The sequence below is a fragment of the Orcinus orca genome, chromosome 20, assembly GCF_937001465.1.
Source record: "Orcinus orca chromosome 20, mOrcOrc1.1, whole genome shotgun sequence".
NCBI lineage: Eukaryota > Metazoa > Chordata > Mammalia > Artiodactyla > Delphinidae > Orcinus > Orcinus orca.
The window spans coordinates 58,510,427-58,532,038 of NC_064578.1; the positions used below are offsets into that span (position 1 = coordinate 58,510,427).

General features: G+C 43.9%; 1 protein-coding gene and 1 long non-coding RNA gene across 2 annotated transcripts; both read left to right on the forward strand.

Annotated features, from left to right (window-relative positions):
• Positions 1–6,342: 6,342 nt before the first annotated feature.
• Positions 6,343–8,079, forward strand: LOC125962699 (uncharacterized). The gene is made up of 2 exons (XR_007474275.1): positions 6,343–6,527; positions 7,926–8,079. It is a non-coding gene; the product is annotated as an uncharacterized LOC125962699 (long non-coding RNA).
• A 3,345-nt stretch (positions 8,080–11,424) lies between these two features.
• On the forward strand, positions 11,425–21,612 carry ZNF544 (zinc finger protein 544). The gene is given in 6 exon segments (XM_049703255.1): positions 11,425–11,491; positions 14,113–14,204; positions 15,503–15,629; positions 15,917–16,000; positions 19,672–21,589; positions 21,591–21,612. Coding segments are annotated over 5 exon segments (2,184 nt in total). The 5' UTR covers positions 11,425–11,491; positions 14,113–14,171.

The following is a 21,612-nucleotide window of genomic DNA, read 5'->3' on the forward strand; positions in this document are numbered from 1 at the left end:
GGCCACATTGGTGATAAGACAATCAATCAGAATTAGAGACTTTACTTAGAGGTTAATGTTTACTCACACAGGGGATAGCAACAGCTCCTATAGTCCAGGTGGCTGACAAGTCTCCTTACCTCTACAAGGTGATCCCCTGATACAGCAGCGTAGCTGCTGCAGCTCTAGTGGCAGAGAATATCCCTGCTGTCTTCTCACTGAGAACAGCCAAAGGCAGGAATTCCTTTCCTTTCATGACACCAAGAGAAAGAAAAGCTGGTTTGGAAAGCTAAAAGCCCACAAAATGGGAAGGAAAGGGATGTGTGAGCGGTGCGTGGGAGTGGCGCCTCCTGGAGTTTTGTGAGGGACTGCCCAATGGAGCAATGTTTTGTTCCTGGAACTAGGAGCACACCCAAGCCTGCGGGGGTCCAGCTGATCGAAGGTGAGCTAGTCAGCAGTGTTCCATCTGGTCCTGGGTGGGGTGCTGGGCTTCCTCCGCCTGCAATATTCCCTCATCCATGTGAGACAGAGTGGTTCCTGCCAGTGGCACCAACACTCAGCTTTTACACCCCAACTTTGAGGGCTCCCCCAGTAACAATGAGGAAATTGATCTTCCAGAGAAGAGGAGACATGGCTTAGACCAAACCAGGAGTTGAGGGAATCTAGGATTTCCAAGTCAGCCTGGTCTAAAACCGGCAGATATTTGAAAACAGACAAACAAACAAACAAACAAAAAACACAAGCTCTGCAGCAAGATGGCCTCGGTTCAAATCTGGGCTTTGTGTCTTACCAGCTGTGCCTTTCGAGTTAGTTACTTAACCTCTCTGTGCCTCAGCTTTCCTATCTGTTCCAAGGGGAAGTTCATATAGAGTCTATCTTATCCGGTTGCTAAAAGAACTGAGTCAATACACACGTGTGCTTTACCAGGCTGGTAGTCAGTAAGCCCTTAATCTATTACTGTTGTTATTACTATTATTACTAGCTCCTCTTTCAACACTTGACAATTTATAAGCACTAAATAATAATAGAGAAAAACCAGAAACACCCTGAAAAACAAAGGCAATGAGGGAAGACCAGCACTACTAGATAGTAAACTGTATTATGAAGCATCTATAAATTTAAAGTTGTAGTATTGGCACATGAGTAGATAGACATATTCAACAGAAAAGAAAATCCAGAAGTAGACTCAATTACATATGGAAAGTTAGTGTATGATAAAAGGAGCACCTCAAACAGTGAGGAAAAATAGACAATTTTGCTAAACTACTTAGTCTACCTGTGGCAAAAGATAAAATGAAATTCATTCCTCACACCTTACACTAGGATGAATTCTGAGTGGATCAAAGATTTAAATGTAAAATATGAAGCTATACAAGTAATAGAAGAAACATGGGTGAATGTCCGCAAAACTTGAGACTATTTCCTACCCATGAATCAAAATCCCGAAGCAATAAAGGAAAATACTGATAAATTTGATGGTGTAAAAATAACCATTTGCATGAAAAAAAAACAACAACACCATTAGCAACATAAAAAGATTACAAACTTGGAAAATTGCAATTTGCAAGGTTAATATTGCTAATAAGGAACTTCCAAAGCTAGAGTAAAAGACCAACAAAAAAAAATGGCTAAAATATGAACAGTTCGCAGAACAAGAAATGTAATGGTTCTTAAACATATTAAAAGATGCTCATAACTAGCGAAATTCTCACTCATTAGAGACACACAAATTAGAACTGTATTGGAATACGATTTTTTACCTATCAGATTGGCAAATATTCAAAAGTTTGGTGCCATAGCCAGCTGATGAGACGGTGGGGAACACGTCCTACCATAAATTGTTAGCGGGATGCAAAACGTATAACCTCAAAGGACAGGAATTGAGCAAAATTAAAAACACATTTATCCTTGACCCAGTAATCCCACTTCTAGAGATCTATTCCAAATATACACTGCCCAAAATGCAAAATGACGTAGGCACAGGAGTAGCCATTGCAGCACTGTTTGTAATAGTAAAACACTCAGTACAGCTTACATGTCATCAGTAGGGGGCTGGTAGAGGGAACTGTGGTCCTGCAACACAATGGTGCCCTAGCAGCTGGCAGAGAGTGATCGCCCGCCAAATCATTAGGTATAAGCAACGAAGTACATCAGAGCACTATGTGTGGTATGGAATATTTTACCCAAGGAAGAGTGTGGGATACACGTGCAGAATGTATTTGCTTAGATACTTTTTTAAACGGAAGGATAATCCAAAATTAATATAAATGATTACCAGTGGGAGAGGGCAGGGATAGAGGGAGGAGCAGCCAAGGAGGCTAGGCTTCTCTAAGTGTAATTTTGCTTTTGTAGTTTTCATTTTGGAACCATGAGAGTGCTTTGCATAATTAGAAATTACTTAAGTTTTAAGTGATCTCTAAAAATTGAAAGTGTTCAGTGAAAAGCTTATCACATGAATAATTATTTCCATTAACTTAAAAACACAGCAATTTCACCTTAGAGATAGATCTTAAGGACAAAAAGAATTGCCAATAACTCTTGAACTGTCAGTAATAAGATTGGAGGTAATTTGAAACACAAAGCAACTAAGTAATTCTGCTGATGTAATTGGGAGCCAAGATTTTCAGCTTGAAAAAAAAAATCAAAGCATAAAATAAATAATTAAAGCCCTGTCACACTAAATTTGATATAGAAATATCAGGATAAATCTAAAATGTTTCTCTTAAATATATATTTATATATCCCAATTTTTAAATGTCCACTGAAGAGGTTTTTAACAATAATTACCATAGTAGCAATGAATACTACTAGTACTCAGATTATGGTCTCTAAAACACATTTCCCATTAAACAGAACCAGGGTTCCTCAGCAAAATGGCCAATTCCAAGGCTGGTACTGGAAATTTACAGAATGAGCCTGTAACATCTTCTCAGACAGGAAAGTAAATAAGCTATCAAAGGCTACTGAGGTCATGTCAAAAGGACACAGGAGCCAGACTGAAGGAGCTGATCTTGGCCAAAGTTTGGTTAATTGAAGCATCAAATTGTTCACTGAAATAGGTTAAACCACAGAGAATATGTTTAAAATCCAAGTATATAAAACACACTCACTGGCCACCTTTGAAGGACGCTAACACATCTCAGTTTTTTCAAAGCAAAGGGAAAGAATGAAGCATTTGTCCTCTCTCTTCTGTACATCTTAGGTGGCGCTCGAAAAGGGACCTGAAGGTAAGTAATCGCGTGATCGCGGGACCGGAGGGGAATTTGGTCCGCTCAAGAGTAAGCGAAACCTTCGGGATCAGTAGATTAACTGTAATGGGAAATTCCCATTCAGTAGAATTTCAATACATTAGACTCCTGAAACAGTTATTACGGAGTTCAGGAGTAAAAGTGAAACCAGAATCTTTTGATGAATTGTTTGCGCTGGTTCGTAAACATTGTTACTGGTTTCAACCTACTGGTCATAACCAGTTGAATTTAAAAGTTTGGAAACAGGTTATACGAGCCTTAAGAACAGTTCATCAGCATAGAGACCCTATATCTGTCCGTGTTTAGTCTCTTTGTAAATTAATTTCCCTTGCCCTGGAACCTTACAATCTAAAACTGAAAATAAAAATGGGGCGCGCCCTCAGCGTCCAAATTCTGCTCCCGATCATTCTGCTGCTTTTCGTACTCTGTTTCGTGAGTCTCCTATAGAGGACCTTCCTCCGCCTCCTCCTCCCCTTGTGTCTGAGACAGGAGAGGATTTTTCAGGTTCCAGTGATGAAGGGGCTTTTTCTGATGATGATAAAGATCGGGAGCAAGCTAGCAAACAAAATGAGATGCCACTTTCTCAACAGAATGAGATTTCTGATATACTTTCAAAGTTAAAAAATTTGATGGTTAAATTGAAAAAAAAAAAAAAAACAATGAGCCATGTCCTACTATTCCTTCGGCTCCTCCTTTAGAATTAACAGCTTATCCTGTTGGAGCCTCTCGTCAGTTTCGCTTTCCTCTAAAACCTGAATCTAATAAACTTTTATTGGAAGAAGAGATGAATAAGGAAAAAAAGCAATATTCTGAGTCATTTTTTGCTTTCCCTATTGTTAGACAAGCTATGCCTGCTAGTGATCAATTTCAGAATGGATATGTAAATGTTGAGTATAACCATCATGATATAAAAATTTAAAAAATGCTAAAAGAAGCCATTAATGCGTATGGGATACATTCTAATTATATTTAAGGACTTTTGTCTGGATATGCTACAGAAAGCATATTAATTCCTCATGATTGGGAAGCGATTGCTAAAACTGTTCTTAAACCTGGACAATATATACAGTTTAAGACTTGGTAAAAAGAGGAAGCTAAAAACATGGCAAGGACTAATGCGGCCCGCAATCCTCCAGGGCCACTTTTAGATAAATTAATAGGAGCAGGCGCATTTAGTAATCTACAAGCTCAAGCTCAATTTGATGATTTACGAATCATTCAAATACGTATGTGTTGTTTACGAACATAGTTACGAATGGAACCCCCTGAAAAAACAGCACAATCTTTTACTAAGTTAATGCAAGGGCCTGGTGAGCCTTACACTGATTTCTTGTCTAGATTGCGTGCAGCCATTCAAAGAGCTGTAGCACAAATAGAGGTGCAAGATTTATTATTACAATCTTTGGCCTTTGAGAGTGCAAATCCTGAATGCCAGAAGGCATTGCGACCTTTACGGGCTGTAAACGCTCCACTCGAGGAGTATATAAAAGCTTGCCATGATATTGGATCTCCTACTTATCATGCCAATTTACTTGCAACTGCCATAAATAAAGGTTCAAATAGAGGATAACTGGCAAATTGCCTGTGCTCATTATATAGGCAAAATATATAATCTCTATCCTTCTGATAAATGTTTACAATTTTTGAAAAAGACTAATTAAATTTTGACAAAAATAGTTCAATCAAATCCTGTTATAGGACCAACCTTTTTTACTGATGCCAATAAAATGGGAAGAACAGGATATGCTAACAATCATGATCAAAATGTGTTACAATCTCCATATGTTTCAGTTCAAAAAACAGAACTATTTGCTGTAATACTATTGTTACAAGATTATCCAATTGCTCTTAATATAAGTACAGACTCTCAGCATGTGGAATTTACAGTTAAAAATATTGAGACCGCTTTTATCCCAAATGATGGATCAGAACTGCACTCTTTATTTTTGCAAATACAACATATAATTAGACTATGTACTGCACCACTTTATATTACTCATATTCGTGCTTATACTCATTTACCCGGCCCATTGGTAGATGGAAATGATTTTATTGATACTTTAGTGGGTACCGTACAGTTAGCTACAGCAGAACATCACAGATATCATACTAAGGCCAGAGGATTGAAAAATAAATTTAATCTTACATGGAAACAAGCAAAAACTATTCTCCGTACATGCCCGCAATGTGCTGCCATTAATCAACCTTGTTTGAATATTGAAGTTAACCCTAAAGGCTTATCTGCTAATGCTATCTGGCAAATGGATGTAACTCAATATCCTGGTTTTGAAAAGTTAAAATATATTCATCATTCTGTAGATACCTACTCTCATCTTTCATGGGCAACTCCATTATCTTCTAAAAAAGCTGATGTTGTAATAACTCATTTATTAAAAGCTTTTGCTGTTATGGGAATTCCCGACAACATAAAAACCGATAATGCTTCTGCATATCACTCTCAAAAATGTCAGACTTTTTTTACAACACATAATATACAACATATTACAGGTATCCCAAAAAACAGTACGGGACAAGCGGTTATTGAACGACAAAACCGCACTTTGAAAAAAATACTTATAAAACAAAAAGGGGGAGATGAGGTACAAAGTCCTAGGAAAAGAATACATATTGCTTTATTTACTCTTAATTTTTTGAATCATGGAGAAGATGATTTTAGTGGAGCTGACAGACATTGGACAAAAATAAGTACACAAGAACTTAAACAGCCTGTTTTTATATTAAATGAAAATACTAACACTTGGGAACCTGCCGAGGTTCTTCGTTGGGGCCGGGGATACGCTTTTGTTTCTGCAGGAGCTGAATCCTATTGGGTGCCGGCTAAAAACATAAAGCTTCGGGATGGCAACTAAGCGTAGCTTTGATGTGACGGGAATGACGAAGGGATTTGCGGAGATGGATTTGAGCAAGAGAGCATTCCGTGTGCTGTTGGATCAAACAAAGACGGCGTCTCCATTGACCTGGGGGCAAATGAAAAAGTTTGCAGGCACTGCTGAAAATCTTGTCATTTCACAGGGTAAACCCCTCACTAGCACCAATCCTTTTGTGGCTATGTTGGCAGTGCTGTCTGCACAGATAATAAGCATATCAACCAATGAGATAAATTGTACTAACCATACTTATTGGACTTATATTCCTAACCCTCCTCTTAATATGGGGGTTACCTGGTGGGATGCCCCAATTCTTGTATATGTAAATGAGTCTGGATGGTTGCCTGGTCCTTTTGATGATAGAGGCCCTTTGAAGCCGGAAGAAGAAGGAAGGATAATAGAAAATTACACGGTGGGTGTTAATGGACCTCCTATTTGTACGGGAAAGGGAGATCATTGCCTTAAAATGAATTATCAGGCATGGTTAAATGTTGTCAAAAATGAAAACAGATATCATGGGTTATATCTTTTGAGTGCTTATAGTTTTAAAAGTTCTAATTCCACTCTTAATGAGAAAGTTTCCGCACCTTACTTGCCTCCATGTCAGGTTCCTTTTGTGGATCGATTATCGGATTGGGTCCATTGGACTCGATGCCGAGGAGAAATGGCTCGGGTTCTTGCTAATACTTCTTGGGGAAGCGTCATTGATTGGAGCCCTTTTGGCTCCGTCCGAGGAAAAAGGGGTCTGAAGAATTTACACTAACATAGAGAGGATAATACTATTTATAGCAATACCATTAATGATACCATAGTATGACATGCAGGAGGGTTTTCTCCTCCTGTCCTCATTTAAATGGATATCCTATCCAAAATGATTTATGGAAGCTTATGACAGCTTTGAAAAAGATTAATTCCTGGGTAGGACATATGGTTAACAAATCTGGAAATCATAGTTTGACTTTTCATAAAAATGTTACTCGGTATACTCGTAGTTGTGTAAAATTACCTTATATATTGTTAAAGGGACCAGCTGTATGGAATGAGACTCAAGGTATTATAATATGTAAAAATTGCTCTCTGTATACCTGCATTAACTCTAGTATATCTTTTAACATATCTACTGAAAGTTTGTATATCTTACGAGCTCGGACATGTCTTTGGCTTCCTGTCAATCTTGGAAGGGAATGGCAAGAATCTCTTCCTATGGCTGTTTTGCAATATTTAGCTGATGCATTAAAAAGAAGTAAAAGATTTGTAGGAATGTTGATTGCAGCTATCATGGGTATTATAGCCATAACAGCTACTGCTGCAGTAGCTGGAGTTGCTTTAGAACAATCTATTCAGACCGTTGATTATATAACTGATTGGCATAAAAACTCTGAAATGCTTTGGTCCTCTCAACGACAAATTGATTCGGAAATACATTCGGAAATAGCAGATTTACAACAAGCTGTGGTTATGTTGGGGGACCAACTTGTAAATTTACAAAGACAAATGAAGCTACGTTGTGACTGGAATCAAAGTGCCTTTTGTGTCACTTCGGTTCCATATAATCAGTCTGCATTCCCCTGGGCAAAAATAAAAAAGCATTTATTACATCACAAAAATTTGACAGAAGAAATTGTGAATTTACAAGGGAAAATTCAACAAACTTTTCAGAAGAGATTACAACAACTTAATTCACAAGAAGTATGGACTGGAATTATTCAAGGACTTAATAATCTAAATCCCATGTCTAAATTACATGCTTTATTTGGTTCTACTGCAGGATTGCTAATGCTCATTATAATAATCATATGTTTAATTGTAGTCCGACGACGAGTGAAAGCTACCCGCCATGCAACATCGCAACAAGCTGCCGTGTTCTCCTTGATGCTGCACAAGCTGCAAAACAAAAAGGGGGAAATGTAGTGGAATAACTGAGGACATGGAAAGGAGACGTGACCCATGAGCCCCCCCCCCCCAGCAAACTGGGGGCTGGCGAATAAGCCAGAACTGCAAGCAGTCCTGATTGCTTTGAGCAACCCCCCACCCCCACCCCCGGCAAACCGGGGGCATGCGAATAAGCATTGAGTGCTTTGGGCACTGATCCATGAGATGTCCTCTGTATAATCAGAATGGTGGGAACACAAGGAAATGTTCTTGTGCTACTTCAGTATAATCAGAATTGTGGGAACACAAGGCAATGTCCTTGTGCTGCTTTTGCTCAAGGACGAAGCACGGCATGTTTTCAAGAAAGCCCATTATTGCTTGTATAATCAATAAAAATATATGTTGCTGCTTTGGCATTTCTGGAATGTTAAAAAAATACGTCTTAAAATGTAAACATAGATAATGCTTTAATAAAAGCTACCACAACAAGACAGACGGCACTGTTTTGCCTGAGTGAGCGGCAGCCCTCTACTGCTGTGCTTCGGCACAATTCATCTCGTGTGATGAGCTTGCTTTCGGCCCTGTCATAAGATAACTACAACATTAGGGAAACCAAAAAAGTTGGTAAGGGAAAATTTTTCCTTATGGAAGAATTCCAGCAAGTAGACATAGAAAGAATGATATAATTAGAAAACCACTATTTTGTAACTCCTAATGAAATAATGGGTGTAAGGCAACGATCATCAACGACTGCTAGAACCCATTCTGTGAAAAATGTTGGAGAACTTTGTAATAGACGGATCAGGCTGTCAACACCTGAATGATCAAAATAAACATCAAAGAAGCGCGCCAGATATCATGTGCCTTCTGATATGATGCAAAAGGAAATGTGCAACGCCTATGAAAGACTGTCAAATATACATACAAATTTGAATCTAATTAAGCCTCTAGATCCAACTACCAGTTTACAGGAAAAACAAGGGAAAGAGAAATGACACCATAAGGATACCATTACCAAAATCCAAAATGTAGTAAAAATTTACAGGAAAAATTTACCTGGTTTCAACAAATAAATGGAAATGAAAAAGCATTTGTGGAGGAAATCCATAAACTACAAGACTTAAGCACACATTAACCAAATGCAAGGCGTGAACCTTTTTCAGATCTCAATTTGAATAAACAAAAAATTTTTAAGACGACACAATTTGGGGTAAACACTGGATATTTGACATTAAGGAATTATTGCTAGTATTTTTAGGTGTGTTAATGATTTTGTAGTTATCTATTTAAACTCATTTTTTCCCATGATATCTTTTTTTTTTTCAATCGCTCAGACATCCCAGGAAGTTGTGCCATCATTAGACCTTTTTTTTTAACATTTTATTTATTTATTAAAAAAAATTTTTGGAGTATAGTTGATTTACAATGTTGTGTTAGTTTCAGGTGTACTATCTTTCTTCTGATAGTTATTGGTAACCTTATGTACTGATTATTAACAGCTTTATTGAGACATCATTCACATAAAATTCACCCACTTAAACTGTACAATTCACCCACTTAAACTGTATAATTCAATGGTTTTTAATATACTCAAGAGTTTTATAATTTTAGAACATTTTCATCACCCCCAAAAGACACAGATATCCATTTAGCAGTCACTCACATCGCCTCTAAAACTCCTCCAGCTCTAGGTAACCACTAATTTACTTTCTCTATGGATCTGTCTATTCTGGAAAAAATCATTATCTTTTAGAGATATGTTCTTAGGCATTTATGCATGAGATGATGTGTCTGGGATTTGCCGCAAAATCATCCAGCGGTGGCTGAAAGCAGGTAGGGATAGATTAAATTTAAAAAGCAGAATGCTGACAGTAAATGCAGCTGAGTACTGCACAGAGGAAGCACGGGGTTTCATCATACTATTCTCTTTACTCTTGTATGTTTGTAATTTTCTGTAATAAAAACAAACAAGGTCGTCTATTTTACCATAATGAAAAGCCCCAAGGTGGGCATAGGCAATATTGATTCAGTGACTCCGGGAGGATCCCATTACTTATTCTGTTTCTTTCCATCTTTCTGCTCTGCCATTCTCAGCATGTTGACTTTGCCTCTTGGGCTGGTTTCCTCATGGTGCTGGCATGGCGGTACTTTTCTATACATTACATGCAGACAACACTGTCCAGAGGCAATATAAGGGGACACACTAGTGTCTTATGTCCATTTTTAAGAGAGAGGGAAACTGCCCCAGAACCCCCAGCAGACTTGTCATTTCTCCTTGGCCAGAATGCCCTTGACTAATTCAATCACAGGGCAAGAGGTATGAGACCACTCCATCAAGACTATCCTTTGGGAAGTTAGGTTCCAGACATTCTGGAAGAACATACAAATTGCAGAGTCACATGAGCAAGTATGAAGTGTGCAAATAAGAAGCAATGGCCTTAGGTAAAGCAACCAAGAAGGTCAACTCCAGGAGAGTCAAGGCAAGGAAGACTGGTCACAGGAGCAACCCAGACACAAGAGCACAATCCAGGAGCTTAACGATGCCTGAGGTTCAAGTAGAGCCAGAGTGGTTCCCACCAGAAGGCAGGCCTGGGAAGGTTTCCTGTGGTCTCTCCCTCCTTGAAAAGCCAGGGCAGGTTACCAGGTCTGTGGGTCTTAGCCCCACAAACAATGGCCAGACCACATATAACAGAACTCTTTGACCCACAATCTCTATTTTTTGCCCCTGTCCCACTTACGACCCACCAGAGAAAGCCAGATAAGCTCCCCCGAGCAATCACATAGGATGACCCACTACTAGTTAGCCGGCCTCCAACTTCCATACTCCACACTCAGGACACACCTGAGGCCATTTCTGTTTGTTGCTGTCAAGCTTTCCCTCTCCTGTGCCGGCCTTTGAGCCTTTGCCAAACGCAAAGACTGTGGTGGACTCCCCTGCTCTAGCGGGCTCTGAAAAAACGTCTTCTGTGGTCCTCATCAGGTGGTCTCCCTTTACTTCCACGGCAGGTCTGGCCGTTGCAAAGGCCCACGAGGAAAGCACGAAGCCGTGCACGGTTCAGACACGAACGTCGCGCCCTCGACCTGTGTCGCAGACGCCCATGAGGAGAATCAGAGTCGTCCATTACTTCGGGGCCGAGGGGCAGAGCTAAAGGGAGCAACATTCTCAGCCACAACCCGAGCTGTCGTAAGAGAAAAAAAGTTGGGTCGCCGACGCCCAGACACCAAAGGCCTCGACGCTGCCGCTGCCGCTGCCGCCGCCGCCCGGAGCAACGGCCGCAGCAGCAGCTGGAAAAACTGCCACTGAAGCGAGAAAAACGGCCGCCAGCCCGCGGCCTTCTGGGACTTGTAGTTCGTTGCGCCGAGCGCGCGCACTTCCGCCACCCACCGGAAGTGCCGCCATTACCCGCGAGCGCAGGTGAGCCTGGCCCGGGAACCTGCGTAGGGAGTCAGCTGTACCCGCGACGCCACCCCAGTCCCAGAACGTGGACACGTTTTCTTCCACTGGTACGTGGACTTTTTATTTAACTTGAAGAGAAAGCGTATGTTGTCCAGATGAACAAAGAATTAGGGGCAGTCCTGGCAGAGCAAATGGCATCGGGCAAACTCCGGACCAGGGTGTTGGCCTGTGTTGGTTGTGTTTGATGATGCCCCAAGTTAAGGGCTCGGTGTGAGAGGGGGCTCGGTGTGAGAGGGGGTTGTATAGTGGTGTGGAGAGCAGGGACACAAATTCCATTGTGCGTGAGGGCTGGGGTTTGGATTACAGAGCCTCAGTAAGTAGAAGCATCAGGCGGTGGATAACTCAGTGCAAGGGATAGTGCCAAGGGAGTAGAAAGAATGAGGAGGACTCTGACTTTCCATGTCTAGTGAGGAGCCAGGATGGAGGCCGCAGTGCAAGAGATGAGGAACCGTGGTCACTCTCAGCTGTGTTGAGTCCAGGAGTCTTGTCAATGATAGAGTTAATCCATAGTTGATCTAAGAAAGAAACGGAACTTAAAAAAAAATTATTTGTTTTATTTATTTTTGGCTGCACTGGGTCTTCGTTGCTGTGCACGGGCTTACTCTAGTTGCAGCGAGCGGGGGCCACTCTTCGTTGTGGTGTGTGGACTTCTCACTGGGATGGCTTTTCTTGTTGCAGAGCACAGGCTCTAGGTGCATGCTTCAGTAGTTGTGGCACGCAGTCTCAGTAGTTGTGGTTTGCAGGCTCTAGAGCGCAGGTTCGATAGTTGTGGAGCACACACGGGCTTAGTTGCTCCACAGCATGTGGGATCTTCCCGGACCAGGGCTTGAACTGGTGTCCGCTGCATTGGCAGGCGGATTCTTAACCACTGTGCCACCAGGGAAACCGAGAAATGGAACATTTTATTCAAGTGAACCTGAGGATTATAACTCAGGAAATAGTCTTTCAGAAAGCTCTGAGGACTGTTCCACCCTAGAGATCAAAGCACAGTTATATACCTTTTTGAGACAAAGGGTCATATATCAAATGATGAGTTGACAGTTTATGTAATCCAGAGCTGCAGTACAAAGCCAGTAGTGGGTCACTATGACCCCTTACAAAGAAGGAAGTTTGTCTCCTAAGGAGATAGGGTTAATGCAGATACAGGATACACACTAAATGGGAGGGAAGAGACCCAAACAAGCAGAGAAAAAGTTTATGTTTAAATTTTTCTTGTCTTGCCATAAAATATGAATTTTATTTCATCAAGTCTTTAGAGACATGGCTGGATGTGGAGGAGGGAATGGCAGTGACAGGGAACTTGGGAGGGAGGTCTAGGCTGGACATAAAGCCTGGGGCAGCCCTTGAAACCTCACCCCCTCACAGGCAGGGAAAGCGGAAACTAGAAAAGGAAGGAGAAAGAGAGGCCTCTAGAAAGAGGGACCCCTGCCAGACCAGCCCCCTCCTGGGTCCAGCATGAGGAAAAGAAGGGGAGTTTTATGTCCAGCTATAACCAATATAATTAAATCTGCTGTGCCCCTACTGTGTGTCAGCACAATGTTAAGCAATTATAAATGCAGCTCACATAATCATCACAGCAGCACCACAAGGCAGGTGCTCTTCTCCCGGATGTCTACAGATGAGGCTCAGAGAGGTTAAGGAGGCCTGTTCAGAGTCCTACAGAGGCACGTGGTGGAACTAGGACTTCGAAAGCAGGCAGTCTGGCTGCGGAGGGGAGGTGTTCCCAGCCCTCACCCTAGGGTGTCTCCAGACTAGGAAGAAGAGGATCAGAGGGTGGAAATGGACACGGGTAGTAGGAGATTGCCCGTGGCTGGATGGGAATGTCAGAACAAGGTAGCATCATATAGAGTCTTCAGCGGCCTTCTTAGGTGTGGTGAACATCTGTGTGTGTGCATGGCGTGGGTGTGCTTTTGGTACAGGCAGGGTGAGAGGGAGTCAAACATAGGGAAGGGTTTGGGGCAAGATTCGGGAGGATTTTTGCCTGGCTGTCTCAGTGGGACTGTCACGTGACTACAGCCAAGATACTAGATGGGCAGAGTATGGGAAGCAACGACAGTGTTAAGCAAAGCAGGGGATAATAGATGTGGCCCACGGGCAGTGGGGCAGCACCCAGCAGCTCCAGAAGGATGATACCCACCTCTCAGAGTGCCCTTAGCTGTCCTCCTGGTGATTTTCATATCCTCCTTGTCCCCATACCCCACCTCCGTTTTTAGAAACCAGCTGATGTTTCATTGGGATATTTTTTAATTGTACGATTAATTGTTTTGACACTGCCTCCACTTCTCCCTATTTAGTATCTTGAAATAAGAGGAAATACTGGTCCCTCCTTTATTTGAGTGTTGAAGGACTGCTGTGTATCTTTGGGCTCATGGTTCAGACACCGCAGCACGTGCCTCAAGGCATTTACCTTGAGCCTGGGGTAGCCCAGGCCCGGACCCAGGCAGACTGGCCCCCTCCACAACTGGAAAGCTGGCTCGGCCACCTCAGCTGACCTCAGAGCCTTGAACAGGGAGATCACGTGATCAGAGCCCCGCCTCTCTGCCCCTCACTCCCCAAGGGATGGTCCTCAGCTGGCATTGGCCACCCTCTCCTTTGGGGATGGGAATGGACTCAGGAGTGTGGACATACTTAGGTGGGGCTGAATCCCTAATTGTTCCCCCAACCCCAGCCCTGCCTTCCGAGGACCTCTGCCCTCTTCAGGACAGCTTCTCCAGGTATGAGGAGGAAATGGAGGCATATCCTCAGCAGATCCTGTCTCAGGTGAGTTGGGGACCTTCGCTTTCATTGCCTTAGTCTCCTTGGCTGTAAAATGTGTCCAAGGATAGCACCCAACTCCTCAGGCCAGCACACACGAGAGTTCTGTAATGCTGCCCTATGCCTTGGGGTGAAGTGTACAGGCTCCCTGCGTGAACAAGCCAGGAACTCCACAAACCTGGTTCCCTGGGCCAGGTCTCTGCCTCAGACTTTTTATTTGTGGTTTTTGCTCAGTGGGCCCTTGAGGGCAGGCAGAGCTGAGCCTCCATAAACATGCAGGCACTCTGGGCCCATTGATCCTCACTGAGACCACTCAGGAGGGCAGCTGAGAGTGTCCCCATAAAGAGCCACAGTCACCCTTAGATGGCTCACGGTGCAGCACACGGCGGGTGGGGGCGGGTCCCTGACCTCCTTCAGGGTCCCAGCATCATACACTTGCCTGTGCTTCCTGGGTGCCAGGGGTCAGTTGCACTCATGTCCTGTGAGACTCCCCGGTGCAGGAGGCTGTCTTCATAGTCGCATCAGGGCAGCTCATGCCGAGAAGTTCAGGGACACATCCAGGTGTCCAGCTAGCAAGTCGTGAAGCAGAGAGGCCAACTTGGTCTACTTGGGCTGCTGTAACACAATACCACCCGCTGGGTGGCTTGGACAACAGCCATTTGTTTTCTCACAGTTCTGGAGGCTGAAAGTCCAAGATCAGGGTGCTAGCAGAGTTGGTTTCTGGTGAGGACTCTTTCTGGCTTTCAGATGGTGCCTTCTCTATGTCTCCACATAGTAGGGAGAGAGAGAGGCCTCTGGTTTCTCCTCCTCCTCTTGTAAGGACACCAGTCCCATCACATTAGAGCCCTGCCCTATGACCTCCATTAGCATTAATTCCGTAAAGGCCCTGTCTCCAGATAAGTCACATTGTGGGGTAGGACTTCGACATGCGGATTCATGGGGAAACAATTCAGCTCATGGCATTAGCCTTCTAAAAACACACCACAGCCCTGATTTGTCCCATGGGCCACTGTGTGCTGACCCCTGATCTAGAGCATCCTCTTTGACTGGCTTCCAATCTGTGATTTTGTAGAGAGGCTGGGGACGGGGATCTCCAAGAGGGGTCCCCGTTGTTTCCCAAAACAGAAAATCGGGATCACTGGTGTGACCAGTGGTAGATGAGATACCCAGGCAGAAATGAAAAGGCCATGGGCCTGAGTCTGGGTCTGATCTGAGCAAGGGGTTCTCCCTCCCCTGTACTGTCCTGTCCCCCCACCTCCTCCTCGAGAAAGCAGGGTCCCATGGTAACACCAGTGATGTTTCAGCCACCTGTGAGCTTCAAGGACGTGGCTGTGACCTTCACATGGGAGGAGTGGGGACAGCTGGACCTGGCCCAGAGGATGCTGTACCGTGAGGTGACTCTGGAGACCTGCAGTCACCTGGTCTCCCTGGGTAAGGCAGGCACTGCCCATCGCAGGACCCAGAGTGTGGCTCAACTCAAGGGTGTGCCCAGGCTGGGCCAAAACGTGCTGGAAGTGGGTCCCTTTGAGATTTGGGTCCTGGTATTGCCGCTTACTCCATCTCCAGAGCAGATCTGTGGCTTGTCGTTCAGGGAGTGGGAAATCTCCTCGGGAGGATGCAGGGGCCCTCCTAGTCCATTCACGTCTGACCCCAGGGGCGAGGGCTGGGCCTGTCACCAAGCAGAAGACCAAGCCCTCTGTTTTTCCTCCATTGACCAGGGCTTCTGCTTTCAAAACCGGATGTGATCGCCCGACTGGAGCAAGGGGAGGACCCGTGGAGGGTGGAGCCGGGACCTCCCCAAGGTGAGAACAGGCCAGCGGCCCAATGGTTAAGGTCCAAGGAGCAGGGAGGCCATTTTGGGGGAGTTTGCTCAGGTGTTCTCTGCTGCCTCCTCGTGTCCAACAAGGCAGCTATGTTCTCATCCACATCAGCCTGTCTCTGTGCCCAGCCCACCCACAGAGAACACTTGTTGCTGTCGTCAGGACATGTCTCACACATGGGTTCATTTCTGTCCCCGTCTTCCTCTGGTCTTCACCCCTCTGCTGCCGCATTTCATTCCCATATCCTCATGCCCCCTCTTTTCCTCCATCCTCTCATCCTGACTTCTACCCAGGGTGGAAGCTCCTCAGCCCTCCCCTTCAGGCTGGTCTTTGCTCTGCCATTTGGGTGATCGGCCGTCCTCCATGTTGGACGTTCCCATGTCTTCAAGATGATTCCAAAGTGTGGTAAAAACTTGTGCGTCCAAGCCTTCCAGAAGGATTCCTACTAAATCTTCCTGGACCTCCTTTCCCACCTCCCCTCATCCCATAGGCCCACCTCCTACCCTGTGTGTCAGCCTAATTAGAATTATCTTTTTTTTTCTTTTTTTCTTTTAGAGCTGTATCAAAATACAGTTTACATACCATACAGTTCACCCATTTAAAGTATGCAAAGCCTCTTAGTATATTCGCAGTATGTGTATCCATCACCACAATCTATTTTAGAACATGTTCATCATACTGACTAATTGGGCTGCTTCTGATCTTTTGTTGTTTTGTTTTAATTCATAGACTTTATTTTCTTATTTATTTATTTATTTAGCTGTGCTGGGTCTTAGTGCGGCATGTAGGATCTTTAGTCACGGCATGAGAACTCTTAGTTGTGGCATATGGGATCTAGTTCCCTGACCAGGGATCAAACCCCAGCCCCCTGCATTGGGAGCACAGAGTCTTAGCCACTGGACCACCAGGAAAGTCCCCATTGATAGACTTTATTTTTTAGAGCAGTTTCATGTTTACAGAAGGTACAGAGTTCCATATACCACCCCACCCCACACAGTTTCCCCTATTATTAATGTCTTGCATTCTTTGGCACATTTGTTACAGTCGATGAACTTATATTGATAAATTATTATCAACAGAGATCAACAGTTTACATTAGGTTCACTGTGGTGTTGTACGTTCTGTGGGTTTGGACAAATACATAATGTTATATATGCACCACTATAGTATCGTACAGAGTAGCTCCACTGCCCTAAAAATCCTCTGTGCTCCACCTATTCACCCTCCCTCCACCCTAACGCCTGGTAACCACTGATTATTTTACTGTCTCTGTAGTTTTACCTTTTCCAGAATATCCTATAGTTGGAATCATGCAGTACGTGTTCTTTGCTGAGTGGCTTCTTTCATTTAGCAATAAGCAACATGTTTGTCCTTTATACCACCTTGCCCTAGCCTGGAGGCGTTTAATTTATCTCATGTGTTCCTGCGCCTTTTTACCCTGTTACTCTCTTGCCTGCAGCTTCTGTTATTTCTTACTTCTGAACTCTTACCTACTTTTACTTACCCTTGGTTCTCAAATGACATCATTCTGAATCTAGTTTACCAGCAGTGTCTTTCTTCTCTTCTGTCATAGACGTTACTTTCTTGCTGACCCACACAATCTGTCTTCCTCATTTCAAGATCTTGGTGCAGATGCTACTGTAGAATTTTAACCTCCTTTGCCCAGTTTCCAACAGCCAGGCACATCTTGGACATATCTTAGCCACTCAAAGATTTCTTTCCTTTCCTCCTCCAAATACCCTTTCACTCCCCTTCATGGGGCTGTTGTTTCATTTGAAAAGTTCTCATCATCAGAGATTCCAAGTCAACACCCCAAAGGAACACAGCAGTGTCTTGGGAAGGAGAACAGTGCTGGTCGTGGGAGAGGTTGGGCATAGATAAGGACCTTCCCCATGAGGGAAAGAAGGTCTTTGTTGGGCAGAAGGGAAACGTCCTCCTGGAAGTCAAAGGATAGCCAGAGAGTGTAGGTCATACGTTGCCAAATGGAGGACACTTATCTCCTTGGCAGGCATAGGGAGAGAAGCATGGGACCCTGGGCAAAGGCCTTGATATTACTGGATGTGGGTGGCTACCTGACTGAAAAGGACAGTATGTGGACAAAGTGACAAGTAAAAAGGGAATCCTGGAGGACGCAGGCAAGGATCCTGAGCTGGGAGCCTGTGGCACTCTTTGTTAAAGGCCCAGTATCTTCAACAGGCCGAGGAATCCCCTTTAGAACCATAATAAGGGTGACGACATCAACAGTACCATGTATAGCAGTGCACCGTGTGCCAGACACTGTGTGAGGCTCACATGCTGATTCGTTTATGCCTCGAAGTAACCCTTGTTAGCTAAGCATTCGTCTTCCTGGCTTACTGCCAAGGAAATCGAGCCTCAGAAGTCGCCAGCTGGTGGAGCCCACTTGTGGCCCAGTCTGGCCAAGCACCCTGCTTCAGGGGCCACAGCACTTTTCTGGGGAGTCTGTGGCATCAATTCTGGAGTGGTTAAAGGGACTTTTATTTCTCTGTGGGCAGCCTGAAGTGATGGTAGAAACGGTGCATTAAGAATATTAAATTAGGGCTTCCCTGGTGGTGCAGTGGTTGAGAGTCCGCCTGCCGATGCAGGGGACACGGGTTCGCGCCCCAGTCAGGGAAGATCCCACATGCCACGGAGCGGCTGGGCCCGTGAGCTGTGGCTGCTGAGCCTGCACGTCTGGAGCCTGTGCTCCGCAACGGGAGAGGCCACAGTGGTGAGAGGCCCACGTACTGCAAAAAAAAAAAAAAGAATATTAAATTAGTGTTGGTATTTGGGATCTCGTTTCAAGATCCAGCACCAGGAAATGGATAGACTAAGATTGTGGATCATAAGGTTGAGGCACATGTTAAGATCCTGTTTCCTGTGACTGCTATTACAGATTACCAACTTGGTGGCTTAAAACAACACAAATTGATTCTCCCACAGTTCTGGAGGCTACAAGTCCAAAATCAGGATCATTGAGTTAAAATCAAGGTGCAGCAGGGCCATGCTCCCTCCAGAGGCTCCAGTAGGGAATCCATTCCTTGTCTCTTCCAGGCTCTGGTGGCTGTGGGATTCCTTGGTCTGTGCCCACATCACTTTAGTCTTTAAGGCCAACACCTTCAGATCTCTTTGCTCTGTGTTCAGAATGCTTTGTGTGTATCAAATCTGCTTCTGCCTCCCTCATATAAGGACACTTGTGATAACATTTGGGGCCCATCCAGATAATCTCCCCATCTCAAATCCTTAACACATCTGTAAAGATCGTTTTTCCAAATAAGGTATCGTGTTGACAGGTCCCAGCAAAGAGAATGTAGGTATCTGTTGTGGTGATTGAGGGCTTTATACCTTCAGACCCAAATTTTTTGTGTGAATTTCTCCTTTAAGCTTCACCCTTCCCTGCTTATTTTATTCCTCTGCTCCCTCTTTGGGGACCAGTCCTCCTGAGTCATCTCTTCATTACCTTTGCTTGCTTTTTTGTATTTTACCACTGATTTCCTCTTTGCTGAGCCATCCCTTCCTTTCACACCCTGCATGAAATTACAGTCCATGGATTAGAAACAAACCCAGAGATACCTCTCATACTTGGTGGTCTCCTTCATCCCACTCTCCCCTCCTAATGCTTCTCCAGTAATTCAGGCAATTTGGATTTCTTTCAGACTGGAAGACTACACTGGAAAATAAAGAGTCAGCTTCTGAAGAGGGTATTGCTGTGGAAGAGCCATCTCACCACATGGAAATGAAACACTGTGTACAGGAGGAGGGCCCCTGGTTGGTGTCATTAGGAGAAGTGCAGCATTGGAGGGACCAGCTAGGGAAGCACCAGGAGGACTCTCTGAGTCAAACAGTACTTACCTCAGAGAGACATTTTGCACAAGGGGGTAGTTATCTGAGTCTAAGCCTTCTACCTCCAACATTACCCACAAGGACACATTTCCATAAGCTCAACTCACAGGTTAAAAGGTTGAAACAGAACTCGGTTTTCATTAATCATCAGAAAAACTGGGCTGATCTGAAGTCCTGTGAAGATCATCAAAGTGCTAGAGCCTTCTGTCAGAGCACTTACTTGAATAAAATTGCAAATGTTGAAACGGGAAATAAAAAACCTTATGATTATACTGTCAGTAGTGACTCTTTAAACTGTGGTACCTCCCTTCATTTTCTTAATAGAATTTTTTCAGCAGAGAATGGCAATGACAGTAAGGACGATGGAAACAGCATTAATCATAGCATGTCTCTGAATGAACACAAGCCAATGAATTTTGGAGAAAGTCAGTACGAGTGTGATGAATGCCTTGTACAAACCGAAATAAGTGATCCTGGAGAGGCACCATTCAGATGTGAGGAGGACTGTGGTGCCTTCCACGTGGCCTCATCTTTTCCTGACTGTGACATCATTCAGACTGGAAAGAAGTCATATGCATGTAATCAGTGTGCAAAATCTTTCAGCTGTTGCTCTAAGCTTGTTGTACACAAGAGAACACACACAGGAGAAAAGCCATATGAATGTACTCGGTGTGGGAAGTCTTTCAGCCAGAGCTATGACCTGGTTGTACACCAGAGAACTCACACTGGAGAAAAGCCCTATGAATGCAACCAGTGTGGGAAATCCTTCACCCAGAGTTCCAAACTTATTAGGCATCAACGAACTCATACTGGAGAAAAACCATATAAATGTCATGAATGTGGAAAATCTTTCAGGTGGAACTCTAACCTTACTGTTCATCAAAGAATTCATACTGGAGAGAAACCTTATGAGTGTGCTCATTGTGGAAAGTCCTTCAGTCAAAGCTCTGACTTTGTTGCACATAAAAGGACTCACACTGGAGAGAAACCCTATGAATGTAACCAGTGTGGAAAATCTTTCATTCGAAGTACTCAGCTTATTAGGCATCTGCGAATTCACACTGGAGAGAAGCCATATAAATGCAATCAGTGTGACAAAGCCTTCACTGGGAGCTCTCACCTTATTGAACATCAGAGAACTCATACTGGAGAGAAACCGTTTGAATGTAATCAGTGTGGGAAAGGCTTCACTGGGAGCTCTCACCTTCTTTCACATCAGAGAATTCATTCTGGAGAGAAACCGTATGAGTGTAATGACTGTGGGAAAGCTTTTCGGCAGCGATCTCAGCTTGTTGTGCATCAGCGAACACATACTGGAGAGAAACCTTATGAATGCAGTCATTGTGGAAAAGCTTTCAGCCAGAGGTCTCCCCTCATTGTGCATCAGAGAATACACATTGGAGAGAAACCCTATCAGTGTAACATGTGTGCTAAAGCCTTCAGTCAGAGGTCCCGCCTTATTGAACATAAGAGAACACATACTGGAGAAAAGCCCTATGAATGCATTGACTGTGGGAAAGCCTTCAATGATCGATCAACCCTTACAAAACACGAGAGAACACACACTGGGGAAAAACCCTATGAATGTAATCATTGTGAAAAGGCCTTTAGCCAGCGGTGTCAACTTACTAGGCATCAGAGAATCCATACTGGAGAGAAACCCTATGAATGTAATGAGTGTGGAAAAGCTTTCAGTTGTAGTACATCCCTTATTCAACATGAGAAAACCCATGGGAGAGAAACCCTATGAATAA